We start from the raw sequence: 25,014 nt of genomic DNA, 5'->3' as shown, positions 1-25,014 counted from the left end.
ATACCCAATGAAATCCCTCGTAGAGCGTAGAATTTTTTACCCCCATAAGTAAATGACATCGGAATAAGTTTAGGGTAGAAATGAAACGAAATTTTATTCCAAACGTTTTTTTTTTCTTTTCTCAAATTTGACTTTTTAGGAGATATTTATACAATGCGTAGGAAGGCCGGGGTTCATTAATTACGCAATTTTACTAATTGTCGATTCTTTTTAGCCAAACCAAATTAAATTCAATTAAAGTCCGTAGCCTCTAATTGCCTTGCCAAATATACTAATCAGTATTTAAATTAGTAGTTAATAATTTATTACAATTATTTGTATGATTATATTGCTTTAAAAATGGTTGGTCAAAAGGTTAATTTTGTTAGTGGTGATGGGCAGTTGATTGTTTTTGACTAGAATAACGCTGCTGCTGCTACACTCTCGAATGTCGGGACACTACACCTAAATTCAACGCGGCCTTGGAAGACTCTTATAGTATCAAAATACGCGGGAAGGTTTGACAAAGTTAACAGCAGTCCTTGTTGAAATTAACACGGCTAAAGGCGGCCTGTGCTCATTATACAATATGAGAGAGAGAGGGGGGAGGGGGGGCGAAATATGTACACAAACAAATAAGTATTAGTTTTATACAAATATATACGTAAATATTAATTTTAGGAAATAAATAGGTAAATTATAAAATGACATTTCTTGTTTTGTTTGACGGGGGGGCGAGTGGTTAGCCCCTCGAATGTGTTGTTTGTTTTTTCGGGGGCGAGTGGTTAGCCCCTCGAATGTGTGGTTTTTTAATAGCACCGGGTTAAGTGTCAATTAGGAATTAATTGGGTCGTCAACAACAAATAAATGGCATCTGATATGTTAAAAGAGATATCGCCCGTCGCACCTGACCCTTTTTTCAAGGTGGGGCTTATAAATAGTTAAGCCTAACAACGTTAATTACTACGTATAACGGAAATTAACATCGAAAGAACAATTAATTCACTACGAATTAGGGTGGAAAATTAGGACTAACAACTTTGGTGTGTGTATGTGTGTGTGTGTGATTGTGATATTGCTCCTAGTTTCGTACTGAAGCCGATTTCGATACATATTTAAGATACATTAATTAAATCGCCTCGGGAATTTGATGATGATCATATTTGATGTCGGCGCCGTACGCGTGATCAAAGTTTGTAGTAATAATAATAATAACGAAAACGTTTCTTACTACACGTTGCGAGCTTCTTCGTTCGTAGATTGTTGAGTCCTCGTGGTGTCACGCCGCGTCACGCCGCGTCACGCCGCTTCAAAAATATCTTGCCACTCAATTATTTTCCGATTATGGCCTTTGGGGTCAGAGCCAAGGTGAGCGAGAGCGCGCGCGCAAGAGCCACTTTGGCGCGAGATTAGACGTCATTGGGTCGTCACGTGTCCCCGGGTTGGAGGGGGGGGGATTCTTCACGTTCTTCGGGGTTCGAGGGCGTGCGACAATTGCGTCAAACGTCTTTGGTTGTCGATGACGCGTAAACTTCGAATGTATTCCTTGACTTGATACGTTTTACTGGATGGAGCCGTCGAAGGAGGTTCTGGAACTGAGAAGATTAGATATTTTATTGCAAAGGCCCAAGCGGCTCGTAACATGGTCCCTTTGTTTCGAGTCATGTTTGAGACCGCTTGGATTAATAAAGGAATTAAACTACCGGGTTTTAATCCTACGAGATTTGGTTAGCGTTTGCTTTTTAAAAAGAGCGGACTACATACAGTACGGTTATGAACTAAAGGTCGATAGGAAGTGACCGGCAACTTACCTAAGGGTTGACTCCTACAATGACTCAGCGTTCTTAAGGTCTGCGCGATCATGTGCTGTTTAAAAACGCGCAAGTTCATACATTAATTCATTTCCGTGAACCAAAACTAGGGTCAGGGAATTTCTTACCATTTTCTCAAAGTTGACGAGTCCCTCTAAATAAGTCTTATTTCCTTCGTGCGAAAATGTCATATCTTTCAGGAGAAGGGGCATGAAAGGAATTATGGGTGGTGACATTTTGGCCACGGCTAGCCTATAGCGACGATGGTTTCTGAAATTGAACCACGATAATATTTATTAAGAGAGACGTGGCCACGGATGGCGCCAAGGATAAGAAGACGCGGGTACCTACCTGGATGGATCAATGAGAGTTTCGAATTCGGCAAAAGCTCTTTTGAGTTTTCCAGGGAGTCTCTCCCACGTTTGACTTAGTCGGCTCACAGCTACGTTGCTCAGACCCATCACTATGGCGAAGAAACTGTTCATGTTTTGATACTCGCGACACCTGCAAAGATAAAAAGGGGCTCCCGGGTCAGTTCCTCGTCATCCTTTGGCTAAATGGTAGGTGCTACTTACAGAGCCGCGATTTTAATGAATTTCCTGAGTAGCGTAACTCTTCGGTTGAGCGAAGTAGCCAAGCACATTTCGGTGACGACCCAGAACTGGACTTCGTTGAATCGCCGCAAAAAGACGTCCAGATTGGCCATGATGCGCCGGAATTGATGGCGTCCGAAGACCTGGTAGATCAACTCGTACTCGTGGACGGCGTTGAATAAATCCCACTCGTAGCGAGTCATGTAATAGGCGATGTCGTGCGACGCCAGCCCCTCCAAGATCGAGCCCGTCCCCTCCAAGGGACCCTCTTGTTCCGGTAAAGGCGTCTAGAAGATCAGTAATTATAAGAGACGCGCGAAAATCACGCACCCAGCCTTATCACGGTACTTACCAGGGCGTCAATGTGGTCTATTGGAGTTATAAAGAGTCGACCGTTGACCGTTAGACCCGTAGGAACGCTGACTTCGGTGTCTTTGCAAGTAAACCGTTCTAAATAAAAGATTAATTAATTTGCAATTAGAAATATTTTCGAATGGGCGAAGAAGCTTGGGTCCTAAAGCGTTAATTACCTCCCGATGATTTGACTTCGACGAGAACAAGCTCGTCCTTTAACCCTAGCTTCTCGGCGGCTATTCTTTTGACGGCCTCGGCTGTGGCCCCGATTGTGGCTTTGAGCGTCGTGTACGTATGATCAGCGCAGTGAACGCGGAACACGACTGAAATGATGATGATAGGTCAATTACGAACCGTACGTGTCACGCGGCAAGACTGCGCGTCATACTTTCGTCCGTCGGTTTGATTGGTCTATTAGTCGAAAGCTCGGGTCGAGCTCGGTCTTCGTCTAAGGAACTTCCGGTTGTCAATCGAATTATTTGTCCCGACGGTGACACTTTCCATTTTTGGGGTACCGCCGAGTCCCTCTCGGCGGCCATATTGCGTGCCACGTCGACGATACGCGTCATCACCTTTAATTCTTCACCCAAGTAGCCGCTGTATCGACGCGAGTCTTCCTTAACACCCGTTAAAAGTTCCTATCATAAATAAATAAAAAAAAACCCCAAAATTGAGACAATTTAGTCGCGTGTACTTGGACGTAGCAATCGCTTAATTACCTCTAGAAAATTAAGGACTATGGAGTCTTCGAAAAAGGCTTCCCGTATAAGATGGGCCCAGACGCGGATGAAATGAACGACCCTCCTTTTACTGGCGATGACAAATTCGATTTCCTGTCGACAATTCGAAGCGTCAATACGATAAGTAAAGAGCCAATGTTAAGGAGACTTTATTTATACTAAGTTGGACTTTCAGAAAAAAACAACGAAAGGATATTGCTTCATAAGTTCGGGACATAACTGATGGCTTGGCATAAATATCACGTGAGTCATTAGAAAATCTTCTAGGAATGTATCTAACGCGTCAAAGTATTCCATTAAGATTGAGTCTACAAGTGGCGACCACGTTATAGCCAAGATCTTACCAGTAACGTCGTCACTTCGCGTATCTATTCTAGTTTCCAGCAAATGCTCCAGCATCTTTTGAGGAGTTCCCGCCATCACCATATACCTGAACGAGTTAAATATAAACTTTAGCTAAGCCTAAATTGACCATTTTTCAAATTAGTCCTAATAAACTAAGAATGAAGAAGAGAAAAACCTTTTCGGGCCAAGGTGGAAAGCGAATGACTTACTTGTAATGAGAATGCGTGGTACGATGAGCGGGACTGTTTCCTTGAGTGAGGGGAGTAGTATTTGTCCGATTGTCCGTCGGAATTTTCTGCAATAGGAGGACATCTTGACCGTGTTCTTTTAACCGAACCGTGTTGGCTTCCACGTCCTGCAATTAAATCATCCCCGTGGTTGTCATTAAGTACTCGTGGGGTGGGGGAACGGCGTATAACGTACCCTGAGAATTCTGTTAAAGTCATCTTTATCAACCCTAAGTAGATGGCAACCATCTTCTCTAGTAACTATGGTAGCTGCCCTAAAATTCAATCAATTTATTTAGAAAAGAGCGAAGCGGGCGAAAAAAAGTAAGAAATTTGGGAATACCTGGGCGCGTCATTGACTAGAGCTAATTTACCGAAATCATCACCGTCGTGTAAGCTGCAAACTACACCCTGAGCGCGTTTCCAAACAAAAGTTAATTACGCGTTAGAATAACAACACTAAAACAATTCCGCTTACCTTTCCGTAAATGACAACGTCCACCGAACCACGAAGAATTATGTACCAAGATTTTCCTTCGTCACCCTGGTTGAATACTACCATAGAAATAAAATAAACTATTTAGTTTAAAATTCAGATATAAACGTCATTAGAGCTACCGGAAATTTTTCATTTAAAGCGTGACCGTTTCTTTGTTATTTTTAGAAGAAATAAATTGACCGTTACGTAAGATCGCGCTAAATCGACCTAGAAAACTAATTTAGTCTCGCACGGTCTCGCTAATTAACCATAAGATAAAACGGGACCTTAATTAGACTTCTTCGGACACAATGACTTTCTTTATTTCGGACGTATAACAAAAAACCCCCGAACAGAATGTATTAATGGAAGAATGTCTGAAAGAATGTTATAGCCAATAAGCAGCAACAAGTACCGACCCGAAGTAAATACGCCAGGTGACGGATATTCTAACAAGATGGCCCCGGGAATGTATACGTACAATGTATATCCGCGGAAGTTGGTCAGTCTTTTGTAAAGACGCGTGCGAGCTCTTATACGCGCGTGTGTATGTATGACGCGTTCCGGGAGTCGTCCATTGTAATCCGAGTGCGAGCCGAGCCAGAACAGAAATATAAAGGAAGCGCCGAGAATACGAGTCTTTTTATCGAGGAGATGCCAAAATCCCCCTTCAACAAACATACAAGTACCAGGAGACGCGGACGCCCAAAAAGGAGGAGAGATTACGCTTCTCAACTACGACGCGCCTCCAACAATGAACACCTTATCGATTCGGATTAAAGAGGGGGAATCACGCCACAATCTTAAATAAACTTCAAACCACCTTAACGTTTTCATTCCGAAGTTATAGAAACCACTTTTATAGTCTCGGTTTACGCTTCATTTATAGCTACTCTATATTTAGGTCCAGCTACAGAAAAGGCCTCGCGTTAAATCTAAACTAGACCAGTTTTCATTCAGTAAATAATACGGTGTCATCGCGCCTGAACTCTAACTGACCCTCGACCACCGGAGACGTTTAACATTTGCGAAGACACGCGCGCCGACTGCTCGACGAGAAGGTGTTACCTACCCTTTAAATTTATTCCCTTGGCGAAAAGGTGAAAAAGGATTTATTTTTTATTAGGAAATTCTAGAGATTTTTTTGTTGGCCCAAAATTCCGGAATCTCGAAATGTAATCCTTTCGTTTTGGCCTTTGTAACTTTGGTAATATTCTATAAATCACAGTTTTCAAAACAGCCGTAAAAAGTCCGTCAAACTTCTCCGAAACTGATATTAAACGCGCGATACTAGCTAGACGACGGACGCCGCCGCCGGAGTTTCTGACCCGTTTCTAAGCGAGTAATATACTGGCCAACAAAATGCTACTCGCCAATGCCAACAGTCATGCTTTAGCTTAAAAAAGGGTAGGCCTAGACGCGGTTCTCGGGTTAGGACTTATTGATTTCAAGATCAATTTGGGATCCCTGGACGTCACACTCGGACAATTTATACTGGCACGCTTCCGGAATACCGAGTAGGTGAACTCTAAATATAGACTCACGGTTGACGTCGATTATTATTTTAAATTTAACCTAATGTTACCAAGCGCCTATTGACGTCAACCACGCGGCCCAAGTTTAGCTCAAAATCGATGCCCGTTAGTACTTGAATAGGATAGTAGGATAGCGCCTATATTATGCAGGATGGTTCGGATAAATAAAAAGGTAGATTCTACTCAAATATCCTTTGGCGGACAATTGATTTTTTTCATCCAAACTTGAACTCGGCCCAATTTACAGCCCAAGATTATCAAGCGAATATTTGAACTTACGGACTGTTCCGGCTTTAGGATGAGACTCGAAGACCAATACTCCGGCAAGTTCCCTCTTGACACTGTTCGAGAGGTGAGACAACGCTTTGATGTGCAGCAATTCTTCGTAAATGATTTCTAGATCTTCCACCACGCGATCAACCGGCCTGCAAGTAGCGTTTTAACTTCCATCCAGTTTGCCCCCAGGGGGGGGGGACGGTGTTTCTACTTACGGTTTCCTCAAAATCATTCTGAAGACAGCGTCCGGGGCCATCTGAACGAGCGAGGCCAGGACATCTTGAAGTTCGAGTTCGGATCGTTGACGCTCTTCGGGCGTCGGCGGTGGTATCATGGCCGAACTCGATTGCGATTGGAGCAAAGGCGAAGTCGGTGGAGTGGAAATTAAATCCCCGCCAATCGCCGCGTCGTCTCGACGAAAACGGTAGAAGAGGTACTTGTCCTTGAATTGGTGGTCTCCCAGAACTGACGGAAGACTGATAATTAATCGAAAACACCGTATGGATATGTCTTTTCATTTATCCGTACCGTGAAGTATGACGCCTTCTTCGAGCAAGGCCTGCCACATGCCGATGGCTTGGGTTCGGGAGTGAACTCGAACTCTGGAGGAACCGTTTCCTCCGGAGCCCGCTCCTCCGCCCAAGGCCAAAAGCCAATCCACCATTTCGCTGCCGACCATACAACGCTTGAACATTTTGACGTGGTATTTTCGATCGCGAATTAATTGGGGATTGTTCGCCAACATCAACGTACGAAGGACCCAACCCGCGCGAGCCGCCTGCTCAGAAGGTTCAACCTGAAAATGGGTGACCCCCGTTATCGAGCCATCCCAAAAAGGCTTTAAACGCCGAGAGAGATTGATTTACCTGTAACTCGGCACGCGGCGTTTTTAGCGGATGTTGTTGCAACCTTTGACCGGTCCGTGGTCCAACGACGGCGGCCTTTTGCATTTCGATCCTCTTGTCGAGCAGGGCGACGGAAGGGGGTAGTGGCGATTGGGGCAAGGAAGCGCTACGATGCGGGGAGGCGTCTCCCCCGTGAGAATTGGCCAGAGAATGGATTTGATGGTGGGGCGATTGCCCCGGTAGGCCCGCCACGCTGCGACGGTGTAGAGAAAGGCTTCCATTACCTGTAGTCGTAAGGACGAGGACTTGACGATGACGTACTTGAGAAATGGACGAAGGGCAATTGGGTGGATACTTACTGGTAAGGCCGGCGGAACTGAGTTCCACAAAGGTGGGTGGAATGTTGTTAGTGTTGTTACTCGAGGAAGACGTTCTGACGTGGCTTAGAGGAGATATGATGTCCTCCATAAGATGACGATTTCTCTGAAATTACCAAAATCACCGCCAAAAATTAAATAAAAGTTGCCGAAAGTAGAGAGTGAGATGGCCAGCATAAAAATGTTATCGGTCATTAAATTTGAACTTCAAACTGAAAGACCGCACCCACAAACTCGTATAATGAAGTGGGCTTATCTTGGAATGTCACTGGAGCAAAAATAATGTGGGCGACGAGACAAAATTATTACGCCACCCAAAATGAACGTTGTTTTATAAGATGTCAGTTAAATAAAAGTACGTATGAAAATAATAATTCAACGTTTAATTTCTTAATCATTAAATTGAAATTAGAGGTAATAAAATGTTTGGTCTGCACTTACACTCGAACAAGATAGAAATGTACAACGGATCAATTAAACCAAGTTAAAGGTCAGGTATCTCGTTTCAAAGGGTATCATCCATTTAGGCTATGGGTATAAACTCTGGCTTTTAAAGAAGATATCACTCGAGTAAAACGGTTACTTTTCGGTTTAGAAGTTTGAGACTTAAAAGCGAGCCACTCGTAAAATGGTTGAACGCGGGTTAGATACCTTACAGAAATAGAGACCGAGTGGGCTTACAGGTAAGTAGGGGGGGGTCAAATATACGGGTCTGTTTATGGCGTACGCGCTTCTACCTGGGCCGGGGGGAGGGGGGGTTGAGGTGGCTTTAAAAATTCTATTTCTGTTTGTTCAACGAGTCGTAAAGAAAAAGGTTCCTTTCCCAAATGTTTTCAAACAGAACGGTGGTACGAGCGGAATAATCTTAATACATACGAAAGTCGCTCGTAAAATAAAGCTACTTCCTTTATTACCACCCGCGATTACCTTCAATTTAACAGTATCTATTCCGTACCAGCTCTTACACAATCACTCAGTTTCGCTGACGAAATTTCGTAGACCATTTTGGTGGCGCCGGTCTTTGATGAAATTTCATTTAATTAGATGATATTGTACATTAAACTCTACAGAACATTGATTAATTTAGGATGATTAAATTTAGACGAAAAAATGAGAGAGCCCGGGTAGTTTTGAAAACGCAAATGGTCGACGTTTTTTTTTCTAAGGAAGGAAAACGCTCGGCGGATTTTGTGGGTCACGGGTATTATAACGCGGACTTGACTAATCGCTTGACGGATTATTGCGCAAAAAAGCCTAACGAAGAGCAAAAAACAAAATAATAGTCTATTTTTAGATTAATACGATTTTGCCCGTAAATACCGAATTATTTTCCCTATGTATACGACAGAGATCTAAATAGACAAGCTATTTTGGGACGCCGAAATTCTATAAGGATTTTTTTTATCGTATTTACCGCGGAAAAGACTCGATTCGTCGGAAATTATTACATTTACTAATATTGAAACGACATAACAAAACGAACTTGGTCTTAGTTGAAATTGACCTCTCGGAGCTCGAGATTCTAAGCTAACCCTTTAAAACATCGAGATTACCTTGAGAAGGCATGGCGACGAAACGAAATCCAGTAACAAAGGCATTTAATAAAAAAGAAAGTGCTGGAATTTTCAATTTCGATTCATATTTTTCAAATATCTCATTCACTGGCGCGTTTAAACCACTTTCTTCTTCTAGACGTTCATCCAAGCGCGATCGACCAGGAAAATAACATCTCCCCCACAAACCCCCAACCTAAAATCGCGATCTATCTTTCTTAAAGTCTGAACGACGTCAGAAAAAGAAATTGTTTAACAGCCGAGATTGAAGCTGTAATCGTGATTGCGTATTGCTTAGCACTTATCTCTTGTTTTTCTTTTCGAGTACTGGTTCCTAGTAGATATATTCGAGGATATTATTTTATAGCCAAGTGACGTCAGATTGGGAAACGAGAGTCTCATTAAGAAAGTAAAAAGGGAATCACGAAGTCAGATAACAAGAGCTTCGAGATAATTACTGTGTTCAAAGACATTGAATCGGCTCGTTTAATGATGTATATTCAAAGATATATTTCCCTTACCGTGTTTTTGATGACAATAACAGGGTGTTTCTGATAAGTCTGCCATACATTAAGGTTGGTGTCCTTTTGGGGAAACAATTTTGAGTCGAAATTGTACTATGACATTTTTGAGTTCGGGCCACTGCTTTCGAGTTACGACTGTTTTAGGGATGGCCCCTTAATTAAGTTAGAAATCATTGTCTTAATCAGTTTCTCCATTAAATTTAAAGGGGTCATCCGTAAAATACTCTGGATGCAATCAAGAAGTTATATCAGTATCTCAGAGAGAAGGTATAAGATGCCTTTGTATTCGCGCGCCATAGTCCCAGTCCCCCTTTCAAAATACAAGGGGGGACGTAAAAGGAGGCGCCGGGCTATTTCGCCTCTCCTCAGCCGGAAAATATGACTAATTTTCGTCACTCGCGTCGTCGCGCTGACGTGAGTTTTCAAGAACCAATGAGATGCTGGTTGTAATTTAGAGACGGGGATTGACTCCGGACCTACGTTTGGACTGGAGATAAAGCTGGAAATATGGCGAATTTATACCTTCTCTCTGAGATTCTAGATATAACTTCTTGATGCAATCATAACCCGATTTGAAACAGCGTCCCAGACGGCCCCCTTATTTTATAGCAGACTTATCAGAAACATCCTGTATATAAAGATAAGGAATTTTATCGGAGATTCCACATTCTTAGTAATTTATTTAAAGAGTCGAAATACCTCGTAGAACTTCTTGAAAAACATCGATATCGATTGAGTTAATCCAATTGGAAATTCAAATCCTTCACCGCGGGGAGATTCGCGTAACAAATAGCTAACTCCAGATGGGACCCGGACCGCGCGCGGCCACTTAGTTAAACATGCAGAAACGCCGCACGCGCTTCACATATATACGGCACAATGACCTTTCGACCCCGTTTCCCCCGGGGTTTTCACTTCTGTCTTTGACGAGGCATTGATACGGCGTCAATCGATAGTAGCTTCAAGGCGGACGCGAACCGTCCCCGGAGGTTTATCGAAAAGGCCCATTAAGTTTTGTCAAAATCATCACCATCAATTTAGCGAGTTGACAATTGAACCATTTCGATTATCGGGAGAATGCATTAATCGTGCTATTATTAAACTGGGAACGGTACCATAGTCACAAATACCCGGAAGTGTTCCTAGAAACTTGACGGGTGCGACGTGGTGCGCTTGCTAGTTCGCCAGTTGAATTAGGTTTTGATAACGCGTGGCTCGAACCATTTCAATTCAAAATAAACTGGAGCGTGTTTCTCTTCGTCGGAGTACATTCAACTTTTTAACATCATTTGTAACCGAGGAATGAAGCTTAAACAAAAACTCTGTTATTTATTTTGTCTTGGAATGGTCCAACTCGTCCGAGGGAACAATTACTCGCTGACGAAGTGTCAATGTTACCGACATAAATATTCACTTCGACCTTAGATTTTTAAAGTTAAGCCCGGGGTGGCAAACGTCAAACGTCAAAAACACCTTAACCTCGCGGAGTGGAAGAGCTTACGCGACAGTTCATACCACGAAGACTAGATGGGCAAGTATCCAGAGAACACTACGCACTTGGTAAGCAGCGCGCTACAGTCCAAACGCGACTCCAACGCGAATAACTAGAGACGAGTTTATCCCTAACGTGTAGCCTCGACTTTCAAATTGGATTTTTTTCCTTTCTTTCTTTCCTCGCGTACCCGTGTTCAATAGGACCACATTTTCTAAAGGAAACTCTTCGACTAAAGAAGATCTAACAGGCGTCATTACAAGTTTTTTTTTGGTTTAAAAAGTTCTCAATTGAAAACTGTGCCATGTATATTTACGCGGCTCGGCTCAGCTCCGAGAATTGGAAACACTCCACCCACGTGCATGAGACTCCAACGTCGAGGGCCAAAATATCATCTCGTACACCACGAATATTGAAACAATATTAAGTCTTCAGCACCTTGGTCCATCCATTCCCAAAAACAATTTAAAAAACCCAAGTCACTGAAAGACTACCGTGGACGACGGAGCTTGTTAGGTCCACTAATTAGATTAGGGAACTAGCCAAGCCTATTTTAGGAGTAGTGAATTGTTTCAGGCGTTATTCTTGGACAGATCTCGGCGATTCCGGCGCCTTCGTGCAAAAACGCCCACGCGCGCCTTTTAAAAGATGATTTGAATCGCTTTTAGTCGGCCGAGATGAACGTCTTGGCAAAGTCTACGAGCCCGCTTTTCAAATCGCCTTTAAAATGACTTTAAACTAAATTTCCCTTCGGTCTCATCTCCGGGTAAAATTTCATTAGCAACGTAAAAAACTTATTTGGTTTTACGCGCGGGGTTGGTTGGAAGTGTTTTGTACCCAAAGTGCTTTTCGCTACGTAACGCGCGGGCTCTTCCATCAAACAAGGCGTTACTAATACCGAATCTAAATTTGATATTTCAATGCAAGAATGTCGCGACTCCTACGTATTTCTTAGGTTAAATCTATTAAAGGGTGTTACGACATTTTGGAATTAAATTTCGTCAATAGATTTGACATCCTACACGAAGTCTCATTCATTCGAGTTTGTACCATTCAAGCGATAAAGTTCACGCGAAAAAAAAAACGAAATAAAAGCGCCTACATAAAAATAACCAATCATTTACACAGAATTTTACTTTGACCTTTCGAATGTCGAGTCGCGAAATCGCTTCTAAATATATTTCTCGGATAATATTTTAAATAATTAATTTGAATATCAAAAGGCTCATAAATCACGCACGATCTTTCCTTGCCAATAAGTTATTTAAAACGAAGCACTCGGACTTAAATACGATAAGTAACCTTTAACCTTAAAGTAAAGTAGAGAAAATGTTTTCTTACCTCCCATAGTTCTTGGAAATCTCTTTGTTCGATGCGAAGTAGTTCACAGTGTTCATTGGTGACAACCGTGGCTTGATGCGGTTCACTTTCCAGGACACTCTCTCCGAACGCCGTACCAATACCGAGCGTGCACAAAGTCACAGATTCCTAATTAACAAAAAAAAACGCCATAACATAATTAGCAACTATAGGTGTCAAACAAAATACGGCCTTTCTCCGTCTCTAAACACTGAATTTTGTATCATTTGATTAATGCTCTATTACGAGAACCGTCGACAGATACTCCTGCAGCGCTATATTAATCGAGCTATGCAAGTATGGATTATCATTGAGATTGAACACGTGTTATAAAACGTGCTTTAGCCATAGAGCTTGGTGGATCTAGACGCGTGCTGGGAAAGCTTTTCAACCGAAACATCTGCGTCCCAAATAAAAGCGCGGCAATATCACGTAAGTTTGTTTACATAAATAGGTCATTGGTTTTGGTCTATTTTCATCCCCTCGATTAGATAATACCAGATAAAAATGTTAAAATAAAGTCAAAAACAAAATAATAATATATTTGAGTTAGAACAGTCAATTAAAGTCAGATTCGAAAATTATACAGCGTTTAAAATCCACTTTAAAATTATTACTTCCAAGCAATATTACGTATTTCATTTCTATCCGTTATTATAATGTCCTCCGGAGGAAATTCAGTATATCATTAATCAATTCGTATCCTCAAGAAACGAATTAATTAAAACGTATTTATTTCATCCTATCAAATCGCATTTTACAGAGTGTCATATATTTTATTCAAATCCACCAGGAGGTTTGTTACATTCGAAACAATACTTTAAATTTCTTCTTGGCGTTTTTTTCGCCTTTGTCTTAAGGCTATTCATTATCGAAAGGTGCTAGTGTCAGACAAACTGTAGGAGAGTGCCTTATACCGGCGCGGCCCTTAGGGTTGCTCTTAATCACGCCAGGGTCGAGATTAAGGAGTACAAGTTTTACGCGGTTTAAAGGGGGTTCTCTAGAAACGCCAAGGGACAGCAGCGTACCTACCGAATATCATTTCGAGACTCAAAGCGCCCACGGGGTTTCGCGTTGCTTATAATTGGTGGAAAATGGGCTTATAGCCGAAAGGAGACCGGAGACTTTCTTCTAAGAAACTGAGGTCCTAACTAAGGAAATGGTCTTTAAAGAGTAAGAGTGTCCGACCCCTCGTGGATGGGGTATCTGGAGAGCGCGCGACACGTGTTAGCTTTTACTTGTCGGGTGCGCGTCGAAGAATCTTAAGTTGGATGGAATGGCGTTAAGATCGTCAAGTTGAAATTTAATTAGAGTCCTTAGCTCCTTCAAAGGAAACGAGGACGACGTGGAATTTCGCTTCAAAGACAAAATTACCAAGTTTAAACTCTATAAGATGCGAGCCGCTTGAAAGAATTAAACAGCGTATCTCCCCCCCCCCCCTTTGCTCGAGTTATTAAATCGTCACAGCCAAGGCAATTTAGATATAGAGAAGTCCAGTGTAAATTAAAAATTGCTCGGGTTGATAAATATTAAAACAATTACACGAATATTATTCATAATTGTTAAAATCTTAGTTCAACTGCGCTTGCGCTCTAACCTTGATCGGGATCGGGTGGGGGGGGAGCCAAAATCAAGAGCGACCTTGCTCGTTAAACTTTGGATATTATGATCAGGGACGGACGGACGGGTGATGGATCAAGGAATCGATTGACGCTAGCGACGAGGATGCCCATGCCCACAAGGCTTCCTAAGCCTCGCCGTCTTATACTCATACTTTTACATTCACCTTCAACTCATTATTATTGTAATTATCTTAGACAATGAATAGCACGCGCGTCCTAGACGTGTTTCGAAGAGAATTAAGCCGATTAACTCGCGCCACTCATTTTAATAGCGTCTCACTATGTACACCTGCACCTTCGTATTTTAAATACGAAAATTTTGGACCAAGTTTGCATTTTAAAAATTTTAAAAGATTGCTCGGTCGGTCGGTGGAAGCCAATATCAGTGTATTTCCGTTAGGGCTATAGTAAAAATAATCAACTTCCGGTTCTTTAGCCGTACCTTATTTAAAGTTGGGGTGGTTCGCCGGATATACGGATAGAAATATACAGTGATATATCCCCGTTTCGCCTACCTTTTGTTTATCGAATTTGAGCTTATACACTCGAGGAAAGAGGGGTCGAATTATAAATAACTACACCCCGCCCTTTCCTCTATTGGCTCAGTTTTAATGGGCACACGACAACGCCTTTAACAATAAGGGAAAATAAATATTTATTTCCGGAGAGTAAATTAAAAAGCTATATTTAAACGGAAGTAGAATGTGTATATATAGGTCCCGGCCGCCGCGAGCAAATCATGTCAACAACCGCCGAGTCTTTGTAAATAAGTGTATACATTAGGCGTATTATAATAGGAAATTAGAAATACAACATATTCGACAGATTTTACGATGACAAAGCGAAAAATTGAAACTTGACGCCATCGTTAATTGAAGTTTTATCAAATGGCGTTATTTTCGAGCTATATCGTTAACCGCGGCTTGAAAGGAGCTCGGGCATGCTACGTTCATTCGGGTACATAGACAAGCGCGGAGTTATCAAATTCAAAGGCGTTAAAAATCAAATATAACTTTGATTGAAGTTAAAATGAGGCTGAAATTTAATATCACGAATACGGCGTTTATGGAGTCGAGTGTATCGAAGTTTTGGAACAATGATCGCGCCGAGCAATCAATAAAAGCCTTATCGGGTTTCCCCATCTTGTAGGTTTACGAGTTTATCGGAAAATGGGTCGCCCCCCCCCCAAATAGAAAAGAGAGAGGGAGGATTAGATAAGAAATTTAATATCATTTTGTTTGAACCGATGGCGTTCATCTCTCCACGCACTTCCCAAATTAAGGATTATTATTAAAATTTACTGGCTTCGTACGTACATGATCTAAAAAACCATGTACGTCATAACTGATAGCTCGACACTTTCGTGAAAGATCCCCGAATCAATCAGCGCTTGATACAATTGCAGGCACTATTTTGAGACTTCGCGAACTATAGGATTGTCCTTCATTTAGCGTGAGACTTTTCCTTTGGGGGGCACGCGTCACCCTATAGAGTTTCCGACCGCGTTCATCCTGACTATTCGAAGAAGGACATGCACTCGGCCGCGCTCTCTCGTTCCGTGATGGCGATAATCGCAATTAGTGCTATGATGAAAGCGCGTGCCGGAAAGGGACCGAGTACAGATCAAAGGCGGTCGCTTTCTTAACGAGACTCCGCAAAGGGGGGCTCCGGATATCCCGAACACCATGATGGTCGTTAAGTGAGCGAGACGTAATAGGTGGTACGCAAAAGCGTTGAACTTCGCCACAATCTTGCCTTCGGCTCTCGCCAAAAACAATGGGCGAAAAAATTTCTATTTTATCTCAAAAGGAATTCGGAAATTTGGCCCATCATAAGACGAGACAAAGGGTTAAAGAAATACGGGTTAAAATAGCCACGAATAGGTTCCGTTGCCAAAATCAGATTGTGCTCGTGGTACTACCCCTTTATTAATCCTATTTAACAAATTATTTGGGGAAAACACAGTCTCGCCCTCTCTCTCTCTGGGGGGGGGGCGCGTCGCGTCTTATTACGCGAATAGTTTTAGCTATTAGCAGCAGTCAGTCCCTGCAGGGTCATAGGGGAAGTGTTAAAGCCTAATGAATGAACTTAATTGCCCATCATTATCACCGCGCCGTCAAGGCGTCTTAAGTCTCGTCTATTTGTATTTCGCCTCCCCGCGTTCACCCAACAAACCCGAATAGTGGAAGATAATATAAAGGCGTACGATAATTCCCATAGTCTCTCAATCGTCCTTCATTCACCCATGGTAGCGTGGACAAAGATGGGTAGAGTAGAGTACATTATATAGAATGCGGGCAGAACGACCCATTTACCCGAAAATTCCGTGAAAATGGCCATGCGCTAGATTACATCGAATTATTAGTAGTGGAATGAGACACATTCTAAAAAATCGTCAACAATAAATGAGGAAGGGTCGACGTTTTTTGGGGTCTCGGATGGAAACTGGTAATCGCCCTTCCTCTAGGAAGGTGGTAGGCGAGGGCTGGATGCTGGCCAGACAATAATAAACTCAATCCTACGCCCCAGCTAAACTCTAAAAAGGATGTGCGCTAAATTTCAACCTTTTATGTTTTATGGGAAGTCAGAGAAAAAAAAACTTTAAAACTCTGCTTATATTTGATTAATAGAGATTGTTAGTAAGTTATCCTTAGTGTTATATTTGAAAAAAATTATTAGAAACTTCCTCAGCCGCAATGACTGTCTCAACAGGAAACGCTAACAAAGGAAACGATTGAAACCTCATCGAAAAAGAAACGCTTAGAACCCAATCCAAGGACAAACTCTAGCCAATACCTTTACACCCTTCTCTCAATTGACGCGAGGGGTCACCCACTGATAGCTTCATTTTTTATTCTCAACTTCATCTATCTAGCGCTCCGATTGCCAGTGTCGATCCCCTCGAATAAAATCATTGGTTTAGAAAATGAGAAAACTAATTAGAAAGGTGAAAGAGGGGGGAGGGAGATAAGCTTTCACTTGACCAAGTTGGCTCACTTGATTTATCTCAAACACTTTTACGTAAAAAATTACGCAAAGTTTTCTCTTAAAGAAATAGCAACGTTTTAATTCAATTTGTTTAAGAAATAAAAGTCCTAGAAACCCACTTTGATATTCGACGTCGATAAGAAAATTCAATTTGCAAAGTGTCAAAGAAATACCACATAAACACACAGACACGATCCTGAAAAGGGTTACACTGTGTACAGGCTGGCTAAGCTATTCGAGTACTATCCTATCACTGCTGAGATACCGTAATTTCGCGAGAAAAACTACTAAACTTCTGGGATAGAGGGAATAATACTACAACCCCCGTTGACCCCGTTGACCCGAAATAACTAAACTAAACTAAGCTCGGACCCTAATATAGTATATAATCGAGTGAGGCGAGTTGAAAGAGCGACTTTGTTTTCCCAAAAGGGGGATCCTTATCATTTTAGCCAGATGGCCTTAGAGATTCTTAATATTTCATCACTATCTTTGATAAATTCAGCAGCGGATATATGTTGTATGTATGAGTCGCGCCATTAAAGATATAGCCATCCCTACTAAAGTTTGGTTACGTAAACCAACGCTTTGTTTGTAAAATATATGGAGCGGGGGGAGCGGGAAGGGGGGCATACGTTTTCAATTAAAAATATAGCTCATGGTCGGAGAGAGAGAAAACCTTTTCTTAATTCAATTTAAATTCTTTACAAATATAGGCATAGAGGGTTTCGAGTAAACATTAAAGATCTTTAATTAATTATTCAGATATAATCCCAATTAAAATATTCATGGTATTTATTATTCATTAATTAAAAATTATCTATTTAACGTTTATTAACCTGATCGCCTGACTTCGAATTTTGGTTGAAATATTTTTTATCTATTTAAAAGGAATACTCGATAGGAGTATATTAAAAATAGGCGTGTAGTGTTATTTATTGTAGAGGTATTGCGATATTATGGCAGATGTTTTGCTATAGATGATTCACGCCTCAGATAAACAATACAAGAGAGACTTTCCCCAAGCTTTCTAAATGGAGCGTCGTTTGTAATGGGTCCTATCTTGCGACACTACCCGAGCACTTTAATATCAAATTAACACTTGATTAATCCAAAAACAAAAATAAATGAGAGCACCGTGCACCTCTTGGATCCAAATTGAAACACTCGGGAGGCTAATCATAAAAATCCCTATTTTGGGGCTCTCGCTTGCTTAATTCCCCGGGACCCGGGCATTATTGGGGTCGTAAAAGGGGGGCTAAGAGTTTAAAGTCCGAAAAACGAACGGTAGTTCTTTAAGCGTGGGAACCCAATATTTAAAAAAAAGGCGCAGAAAGTAAATCTAACGCGTAATTAAGAATTGGGAAATCAAAGTCCTGAGAGAAAGAAGCCTTAACTGTTACAGATTTTAATTACGCCTGTTTCAAGTATTCCTTGTCAAATGAAAACTTGAAGAGGTCTTTACTATGATAAAGAAATTATTTTTGAATTGAACACTCGAAAACGTTCTTCAGATAAAAGTTAATCAATTAAAAGGGCCTGATATTAAAGTGATTAAAGAACCCGATGTTTCCCAAGTTGTCGACCTCAGTTACAAACTTAAATTACTTAACTTGAGAAAGCTTAATTAAATCATTAATTATAAGTATTAAGAGGCAATAAGCATTTTAAAATATTCCTTCCCTATAGGGCCTAATAAAAATTGAAGGTTTATTATTTTTTCCCGATCCGATCGATAAAAATTTCGGCGTCTCCAATTAGTTTCCAACTCGCTTAATTAACTTTCCCGGCTGTTACGAAACTATAGCGAGGGGATTTCACTTTTAGGCGTAGATACGTGGTTAATTTCAGCCCTTAGTCACTCACTACCAATTAATTATCGAAAATATTGATCTTTGTACGCGAGGACAAATTGCAATCTGTTTATGATAACATCAGATTGAGTAATTTAGAAAAGTGACAATTTGAGATCTTTTACGGTTTTATAATTGCTAAAAAAGGCATTAAATACTATATTCTAAGGCGTTTAAGGGGTTCAGATTAAAATCCATCGAGTAAAAAGATGTAGTCCTTTTAAAGGCGCATAAATTTTAATAACTCCCTATATTAATATTAAAATATGTTCATTAAACATAATTTATATTCGGATCATGAATTTTCACACCCAGAAGCGTCGAATCAATTAACTCTAGTTGTACTAATTTAAATGTAATTAAAATAATTAAATGCTTCGGAAATATTTTAAATAGCTCAAAGGGGAAATTAATATTCGGATTTTTCTGAATATGAAACCTCGTTTTATAAGCCTAAGAATTCGAAAAAAACAAAACGACCATCACGTTTCACCCCAGATCTAGCTGTGTCTATACTAAATACACGTACTGGTATATCGCAAATATCATCACCTGCTTGTTAAGTCAATAATAATCTACAACAATACTGTTACCAAGAATATATTCAATGTTTTACGAATATTGGCTTACGAAGCGGAAATTCTAGGCTAAAACGACAATGACTCGTCAATGGTTCTCCCTGGTCAAGATTCAGGATAGATTGAAACGAATTCTCGTGAGGGAACACAATATAATGTTTTCACGGTTCCAGCCCACCTACGAAATAAACATGTTTTTTGTCTCACCGGTCTCGATGGTTTGTTGGTAACGGCTTTCAAATGCAAAGTATAACTCCGGTTTTTCTTCCTGGTACAATGGGCGCGCGCCCCGCACAAGGCTTTGGCGGCGCGAACCACCAAAGGTCGACTGGGGTCACCCGGACACGCCATTCCAATCGATACGAACCCACCAAATTTATCGCTTAATCGCGCACTTTTCACTTTTTCGCGAATAACTTTCTTAATAACGGGCCGATTTCGACGAAATTTGTTTCAAAACGTAGCCCGCATTACGCTCTAAAGTAACGCTTATCCATTTTTTAATCTAAATTAAACGGGGGGGGGCGGAAAATTAATTTTAATCTAGATCATCTTGACTGACGTTCATCACCGATTTTGTCCATCCATATTTTTTTCAAAATCTCAATTAATCACACACGAGTTGAATGAGATTAAATTTAATGACGATTAAAACGTCAAGTAGAAATGACTAATAATACTAAGAGATTGTTGGGCGAGCGTCTGTTCTGACAAACAACTTCCTGGGATACTAAACTAGCGGCGTACACGATTTAGAGTCAGTCAGTTACGAGAGACTCCCGCACCAAGCAACGGATATCCTAATCGTATTCATTATTTCCTTCTCAGCGGGATCTACACTCGAGCGTTTTTGCCAAGCCGATAGTGGCGGCTCCCAACCAGCCAGCGCGATATAATACGAATGATACAAAAGCATCGTCCTATAGCTAACTTAATCTCGCAAATACAAGCTGATATTCATTTTTTTTCTCATCCTCGATTGAACTCCTCTTCAACAAGATAAATAGACCCCCACCCCTTCCCCTTCTCCTATCGTCCTCAAAGTGGCGAATCAAGCGTGCAAAATAGACGGCGGTAGACTGTACGGCGACCTATTGATAACCCCTCTATCAAGAACTTGCAGCAGTATTTTCCCCCGAGTGCCAAAAATAATATTAAAAATTCATTAATATTGTCAAAACTTAATCTTAAGGCAAACTTCGTGCGTCGTAAAATCGAACACGCTGCTATACACGTCACTAATTCCGAGTCACCACCATTTTGACCCCTGGTCAAGTTCAGCTTGGCAATCACGGTACAACCAAAACAAGTGGCACATTTTTCTATAGTTGTTCTCGCGAATTAACTAACTCTCTACCCAAAATAAGTATAAGACGCGATCGGGAACACTTTCACTAGCGATCTCTCTGGTGAGATCCGCGGAACTAGTTTCTAATTCCTATATGGCGGTGGTCGGGTTGGGTTGAACTTTTTACGCCAGTTCCTTCCCCTCGATCCGCAATCTTCTCGTAACGAATTAAAAAAAGCGCTTTCTCATTAAAGCGCGCCAAACAATGGAACTGTAATATTTTATTAACTAGGGAAGAACGACTCTCGCGTCTAGTCTAACCTTCAACGCGACTGCCAAGCCTATACGAGATAAACGTCATCACTGTACGCTTTCTCATCGTCGCCGTGTCACGCTTCTAAACGTCTACCATTCCCAACTCCCCTATCTCGAACACGTGTTACGATAAAATATCAATTCGGTTTCGTATATGAAGAAATTCCGATTGCAAAATAATTTCCCTTTCAAATACACTATAGTTACGTTTCTGTTAAAAACTTTCAATTATTCGCTTCTGATTTTCCTTTAAAACAAAACACGATAAAACAGACTACTCTTAGGAAGACGCGAAGAGAAACGCGCGCTCAATTTTTGAACAAAACCCCAAAAAATTGCGCAAAGTTTTTTATCTCGATGATATACCTAATAATAATAAAAAAAATTCCCCTTTTCTCGCGACATTATCACTTGTCCATAACGTTCCATTATAAAGCCAGGTTGATTGTAGGCCGGGCTTAACTGTCAAGCCAGATAGGACTCGAGTCTTACAAAGTTCCACTTTCGATTTTTCCTTTTAGCCTAGTGAAAGTGGCTCGGACAACTTTTATTCAATTTCGGAATATTTTTTTTCTTAAACATATTTCGGGGTCATGTCGATAAAGAATTCACTGGGGGGTGATGATTACGCGGAGGTATACTCCAATATAAATACCGGTAATGGTAAAAAATAGTCCGGGAATAATCGAAGAGAGACGAAAAGGAAACGGGACCGACTTAAACCCCGAAGCGATCGAACGAGTTTTGGGTTAAAAAATTTCAATAGCGTACAAATTAGATAGAAAGTTCCGCGGCCGAAAAAAACAAGATGGCCCAAGGGCTGGGCCTTAATAGTAATTTTACACGGCTCACGTGACCCCCCGTATAGTTGATCTCCAATAAATCGTACAACTAAAAACATTTCTGAAACGCAATCGTGTATCCCCTTAATTTCTAATAACGTCACATTTCAAATAATATTAATGAAACTAAATTGTGCACCCCACTAAAGTATAATTTTTCAAAACCATACGAATCAAATAATGTATCTAAAACCAAATCCTGGATCCCCTAAACCAGAAATCACTATGACCGTAAACCGTCCCCTCTATTTTACGAAACCTAACCTAACCTAACCTAACCATTCAGCATAATCTCTGATGTATCACGCGCATGGTGCCGTTTCTTAAATTTTAACGGAATAAAATTCCGTGTAAAATTAAAAAAGTGCAGTAGTGCACGAAAATTATCATCTTGTTTCCCTTCACTCAAAAAAGCCCGCGAGATTTAAACTACCTTTCTTTCCTCTCTCTCCGAGCGGGATGCCCCCTCTCCCTCTTCCCCCTCTCACTAATATACCAGGCAGGCAGTTCTCTCTCTACGCGGAGCTTCGTATCGCCACCGCGTACGCTAGCGATCTCTCTCTCTCATCGTAAGCGTACGTTTCGCGGACGCGACCGGTTTCCCTCTCTCTCTCATCGTAAGCGTTCGTTTCGCGGACGCGTCCGGGACAGGGACAGGGACAGGGACAGGGACAGGGACAGGGGTTTTGGTGCCGTTTCTTAAATTTTACCGTAATTAAAATTACGTGTAAAATTAAAAATTAAGATTGAAATTACAAAAGAAAAATTATTTGGCTTGTGGGCAGAAATTCCACCGATAAATTATTTTTCTCAGATACTACTATATCATTGATAAGTTTACTGTAACAAATGAGAATAATATTTTCAAACTCCGCGATCGTCGCTACGATTGAGTTATCTACACGCAATTAAGGGGGCGTTTTCTCTACCATAAACCGCTAATGTTCTATTGGCCCAAAAGGCTTACAGCCTTAGAAACGAAATTGTTAACAAATATTTTATCACGGAACGATTGTTTGATATTGTCAAGGTTATAAAATCAAATAATCTCGATCGCGCTGTTTGATCATTCACGTTATAAACAATATAAAGGTCACCGACGCGATGAACCTTAGTATTAAAAATGATCGAAAGAGACAAGGTAAGGGCTTACCTGATGAGCTTGATTGGGCTTGACGATTTTGGACTTTGCGGCGTCATTAACGCGAGAGGGGGCGTTCGGGGGTCCCGGTCCGCTGCTAAAACTCTCGTTGATGGTCGGTCTGTGATGGTGTTGAGCGGCCAAGACCTGCACGTCCAACGAGCCCGTCAACACGGCGTACCAATTGTTACCTCGGTCACCTTGCCGAAATACTGGCAACAAACAACAATAATAACTCGATAAATAAAGATTCGTGTCTTTCTAAACTAAATGTTACTATATGATAATGTCAATAGTAGGAGCTGAATTTAATTGTCAATCTAAAAGCCTTTGACAGCGTCTTATCATCAGTCTGTCCACCACTATCTCGCAGTGGCAAATTTAATGGAATTTTAACGTTGCATCAAAGACAATTCCGGGGGAGGGGCGCGCTAGAAGGTTATTCTCGAGAGAAGTCGAAAGATACTTTTAGGGACGAAACGGATTTCGTTTTCGGGGGCGATGGGGTCATAGTTGGGTGAAAAGGCGCATTGACGCGTCTTAAAAGCAATAGGAAACTAGCAACAGATCAATGAAATCAATTGAAAGAGCCGGCCCGTCCGTCCGTCCCTAGCAGCCAGGGATTGGGAAAATATTTTTGGCCGCGGCAACATCCCGTCCAATTCCTATTTGCTCGGATTCTTTGACTTATAAAAGGCACTTACGCCCCCCCTCCCCCACCCACAAGTGCGTGTCTGAAAAGTACCATGCATCTAGCGTGCACAGAGACAGAGAGAGAGAAGGCGAGCTAGGAAGTGGAAAAACAGCGAATACGTTATTTCCCCAGAGTCGGAGGAGAAGGTTCTGGCTGCTCGCTTGGAAGAACGCGCGCTAACGCCTGTCCAGGGACTCTTAAAACTCAACGACGACGACTACTTGCCGAACCAAACTTTACTTCTGGCGCCGTATGAAGTATGGACCGATGGCCACGGTTTAAAAACCGTACTTAATTATAGATATACTTACGAGTGACTCCCCTTTCGAGGTCTTCGTAGTAGCCGTAATAGCAGATCTGCTGCAGCAGTGACGGATGGAGGCGCTCGAACGCCTTGATATGACGCAGACGGTCTTGGATGATTTCCAAGTCCGTCTCCGACCGTTCCGAAGGCCTACCACAAAGAAAGAACGAATGCCTTATTATTAACCAGACGTCCGATCGGGCCCGGCTTAAGATCTCGATTCGTTACCTCTTGTCCATGCAGCTGACCCACTCTGACACCATGATGATCATCTGAGCTGCCGTCGGGTGAATCGTCTTTGTTTGTAGAACTTTCTCTTCCTTATTCTCCCGTCCTCTTTCCCGCAACTGCGATTGAAGGTGCTAAGCTTGGTCTTAACGATATAGTCTCCCTTCGGCCAGGGCCACCGAAGCCTGTCCCGCAGCAGACACCGATCGTCCGTCATGCGTCAAGTCAAATCGAAACCTTTACGAGGTAACAACATTTCCAAAGTAGTCTAATTGAAAAGCAACTCCTGAAATATTAAAGATAAAAATTGAGTTGAAAACTTTATAATGAATCTAAAGTTAGAAATTGAAACACTTTACTATCAGTCTTACGAGATTGGGGAAAAATACATTGACATTGGGGTTCATTATTTCAAATCCACAAAATAATCCCTTATATTTCATTTCGGGTTAAGGCGGAAGTCCTTTTAACCAATATGGTCTTTCGTACATTGTCCATAAGTGTAACGGAAACCAAAAACGTGACTACGGAGACTAATAGAAGACTACCCCCTCGTCCCCCCACCCTGGACGCTAGACCACAAAGACGGAGCCAACCTGGGCTGGGATTTCTCGTTGGAAGCTAGAGACAAGTGGCGCCGTTGAGAGGGAATATAGGATATGCCGAGGCATCG

General features: G+C 41.6%; 1 protein-coding gene across 4 annotated transcripts in view; it reads right to left on the bottom strand.

The window, feature by feature from the left end:
• Positions 1-68: 68 nt before the first annotated feature.
• Epac (Exchange protein directly activated by cAMP) overlaps positions 69-25,014 on the bottom strand; it is a 30,583-nt gene continuing 5,637 nt past the window's right edge. The window contains exons 2-25 of one of the 4 annotated variants that reach the window (XM_089865926.1): positions 24,342-24,627; positions 24,121-24,263; positions 23,128-23,327; positions 12,471-12,617; positions 7,543-7,666; positions 7,205-7,467; positions 6,867-7,134; positions 6,554-6,803; positions 6,342-6,487; positions 4,528-4,604; positions 4,393-4,460; positions 4,246-4,324; positions 4,032-4,177; positions 3,822-3,907; positions 3,674-3,752; positions 3,457-3,601; positions 3,126-3,375; positions 2,914-3,060; positions 2,736-2,833; positions 2,366-2,670; positions 2,142-2,294; positions 1,919-2,060; positions 1,791-1,845; positions 69-1,574 (exon numbers count right to left, since the gene is read on the bottom strand). In XM_089865926.1, coding sequence (XP_089722052.1) covers positions 1,441-1,574; positions 1,791-1,845; positions 1,919-2,060; positions 2,142-2,294; positions 2,366-2,670; positions 2,736-2,833; positions 2,914-3,060; positions 3,126-3,375; positions 3,457-3,601; positions 3,674-3,752; positions 3,822-3,907; positions 4,032-4,177; positions 4,246-4,324; positions 4,393-4,460; positions 4,528-4,604; positions 6,342-6,487; positions 6,554-6,803; positions 6,867-7,134; positions 7,205-7,467; positions 7,543-7,666; positions 12,471-12,617; positions 23,128-23,327; positions 24,121-24,263; positions 24,342-24,385 — 3,549 coding nt within the window. In that variant the 5' untranslated portion in view covers positions 24,386-24,627 and the 3' untranslated portion in view covers positions 69-1,440. Of the gene's footprint in view, positions 1,575-1,790; positions 1,846-1,918; positions 2,061-2,141; positions 2,295-2,365; positions 2,671-2,735; positions 2,834-2,913; positions 3,061-3,125; positions 3,376-3,456; positions 3,602-3,673; positions 3,753-3,821; positions 3,908-4,031; positions 4,178-4,245; positions 4,325-4,392; positions 4,461-4,527; positions 4,605-6,341; positions 6,488-6,553; positions 6,804-6,866; positions 7,135-7,204; positions 7,468-7,542; positions 7,667-8,001; positions 8,152-12,470; positions 12,618-19,736; positions 20,412-23,127; positions 23,328-24,120; positions 24,264-24,341; positions 24,628-25,014 lie in introns of those variants that run through there. The other 3 variants (XM_089865927.1, XM_089865928.1, XM_089865929.1) reach the window with 3 other exon arrangements.

This window comes from Phalangium opilio, unplaced genomic scaffold (genome assembly GCF_054372755.1).
Source record: "Phalangium opilio isolate 3A_F unplaced genomic scaffold, DU_Popi_V2 ptg000017l_1, whole genome shotgun sequence".
Classification (NCBI taxonomy): Eukaryota; Metazoa; Arthropoda; class Arachnida; order Opiliones; family Phalangiidae; genus Phalangium; species Phalangium opilio.
Note: the sequence above shows the minus strand (reverse complement) of the source record. Positions and strands in the feature narration are given on the sequence as shown.